The following is a 2,819-nucleotide window of genomic DNA, read 5'->3' as shown; positions in this document are numbered from 1 at the left end:
AACTGCTGATGACATGGAAGAAGTAGTCTTTTATAAAATATATTTATATGTCATTCTTCTTTTTCTTGGCACAATGAATTTGTACTGAAAAATATCTTTACGTAATGAAGAGATTAAAAATATATTCATAGCAGTGGTATTAATTACAGTATCTTTCCAGTCCTTTTGAAATAGTGGAATATGGCCGTCCTATATATGCAGAGGATTCGCAACACAAATCATACCATGAACAGGCTGTTAAATTAAAGAAACGCAAGCAATGGAGGAGAAGAATTTTCACTTACACACACCAAGATAATTATCAAAGCCAGGTAAGACTATTGGTAAAATTATTACAGTGATGTAGTTTAAGAAACCATTTTGGTAATGGTTAAGTCGCATATAGCCATATTTTATAATGCAAATAATATATGGAATAACAGAGCGAGTGAATCTAAGAAACTTATCTTCTAGGTACTTTCATTGCAAATGAAAAATAACAAAGTTATTTGTGAGAGAGCCATAAAGACATTTTTTTTACTTGTACTTAATTTTAGACAAAGTATCACATGTAACTAGATAGAAAGAAAAGTATTCTTGTCAAGATGAAATTAAGGCCAAACAACATATCAGTAATTATTGTGTAATTGTTAGAATTGTACAGAGAGAAATAATGTAATTGAAATTCAGAATCAAAGTAATATTATTGCTGTATTGATTGTGTTACAATAGAATATACAGAAAGGGAAATATAACCAAAGGGAAATTTAGAACTACTGCTCTTTTTATTTTCAAATTTTGTAATTATAGGAGTGTTTGCTTTTACGGGTTTTGGACTATTGTAAACAATGCTTTCAGATCCACATTAGGGCAAGCACAACAAAACAGATGGAACCAGATACATGTGTGAGACAAAGGAAAAGAACAGAAGGTGAAAGGTATGTATTAGCATAAGTGCATCATTTGTTATATGAAGTGCTATGGTAAAAGGTGTGGTTGATTGTAATACTACAAATGCTGTGAGGTAATTAAGGAATATTATTCTGTTTTGAAACCTTGTTTTCAAGGAAGTTCCACATTTTTGGTGTATTGTTGAAAATCATTTCAAGATTAAAATTGTATCTGTCAAATATTTTAATTTCTTTTATTCTTGGTTTCCTCTTAGTGAAAGAAGTAAATTTTGTTGTATATTTTATTTTCATGCCAGTAACAGCCATAATCTTCTTTACAGCTTTATTGGTGAGTTACATAGTGTCTGTTAATATAGTGATTTTCCATTTGTAGTTAACTGGCACTGTTCTATTGCTTGCTTGTGTACTTTCTATCACAGTTTCCTTTCATATTTTTTTGATTATGCCTAAAGTTGTCTGAAAAAAGCCTGTGTGTATTGAGAATTTTCTACGTAAGATTATTTGATAGAAATGCCACTCAAAGTGCAGCCCTGGTGGATGGCAGGAAAGGAGGGGAGAAGAAGGACCCAGAAGTAACCAAGTCACAACAGCAGCATTTTTACATCATGGCTGACTTGGCACCACCTGAGTTGTGAGTTACTAGCGGATTTTGGTGTTTAGAGTTGTCAAAAATTGTTCTAATGGTACTGTACCTTCTGTTGTTGCGGATAGCATTAAAGAAGCAGATGCAGTATATGAATTATATTCTTGAGTTTGGACATTTGGTAGGTTTGTAATAGGTATGACCTTCCCAAGAATTTCTATTTGTATATTTCACTTTTATTACTTTTTAGCATTGGCACCTGATGACTTCTTATTTATTATGATTCAGCTTAGGAGAAACCAGAGCCCATGAAGTGATCCTTTGCACACTGCGGTACAATCCTCATGGCCAGCTGACAGTTTCGCCCGACTTCACCAAACTAAACACAAAACCATTTAGGTAAGACAATAGGGCATTTGCTTCTGCTACACCTTTCTTTCTAGAGACTGTTAATAGCTTGTGAATCAGTTTATACTTCTGATATCTTCCTCGGTTAATGTAAACTTTTTACCCTTTTTTGTTTCCCAGATTAGAGAGTTTTGGCTCTGACAATGCTCTTTATGAATACACTGTTGAGAATGTGTCTCTTCCACAACCTCTGGAGGAGAAACAGAAAGAAAATGAGCTGCTTCAGCAGGTTAATATTGAATTATATGTAGCTGTTGTATATATATCATGAACTACATAATTTATCTTACATGCAAATAGATTTAGATAGCAAATGGAGTGATTATTTCCTGTATAAAGAATAGAGATAGATGGTTTTAGATATAATATAATATAGATTCTCTCTGTTTTTAGATATCACGACAGCGTATGGAAGAAATGCAGCAAATAGTAGGGCTGGACTGGAACACACAGCAGCTAGGTGAAGGTGAAATACGACTGGTTGTGACAGGGGAGGTTTGTCGTGCGCAGCACTTCACAGATGTTTCCTCTTTGTATCTTCACTATGTCCTACATCTTCCTCCAGGTGAATTGCAAAAGCATTGAGTTCCATTTTGCTTAATAGCTCCTCTGAACTTGTTTTTTTTATACAAATATTGTAAGGGGGGTTAAGTAGAAATGGCATGGCAGTTCAGTTCAGTGGTTTATGGTCAAACACATTATAAAATATAATGCTTTATTTAATAGGATTACAAAATTGTAGTTGTAATGCATTTTTGTCTTCCAAAGAACCTCTGCCCTTAGAGTACTTCTGAAATTTTGGTCTCAAGATACTCTATGATATTAACAACACATCATAAAACAAAAAAAAATCTGGCACAATTATTTTAATTGGCTTTATTTTATGTCCTAATAACTTTAACATAACAAGCTAGCAAGCATTTACCTGGTGTTAGCTG

At 33.4% G+C, this 2,819-nt stretch overlaps 1 protein-coding gene across 4 annotated transcripts in view; it reads left to right on the top strand.

The window, feature by feature from the left end:
* Window positions 1-2,819, top strand: part of LOC119590728 (Meckel syndrome type 1 protein-like) — a 7,937-nt gene that overhangs the window by 3,033 nt on the left and 2,085 nt on the right. For 3 of the 4 annotated variants that reach the window (XM_037939415.1, XM_037939417.1, XM_037939418.1), the window contains 6 exons: window positions 161-311; window positions 838-917; window positions 1,387-1,521; window positions 1,762-1,872; window positions 2,002-2,110; window positions 2,275-2,446. In XM_037939415.1, coding sequence (XP_037795343.1) covers window positions 161-311; window positions 838-917; window positions 1,387-1,521; window positions 1,762-1,872; window positions 2,002-2,110; window positions 2,275-2,446 — 758 coding nt within the window. The remainder of the gene's footprint in view (window positions 1-160; window positions 312-837; window positions 918-1,386; window positions 1,522-1,761; window positions 1,873-2,001; window positions 2,111-2,274; window positions 2,447-2,819) is intronic. The other variant, XM_037939419.1, reaches the window with a different exon arrangement.

Source organism: Penaeus monodon, chromosome 27 (genome assembly GCF_015228065.2).
Source record: "Penaeus monodon isolate SGIC_2016 chromosome 27, NSTDA_Pmon_1, whole genome shotgun sequence".
NCBI classification, from domain to species: Eukaryota; Metazoa; Arthropoda; class Malacostraca; order Decapoda; family Penaeidae; genus Penaeus; species Penaeus monodon.
The sequence above is the reverse complement of the archived record's forward strand: the minus strand, read 5'-3'. Positions and strand labels throughout refer to the sequence as shown.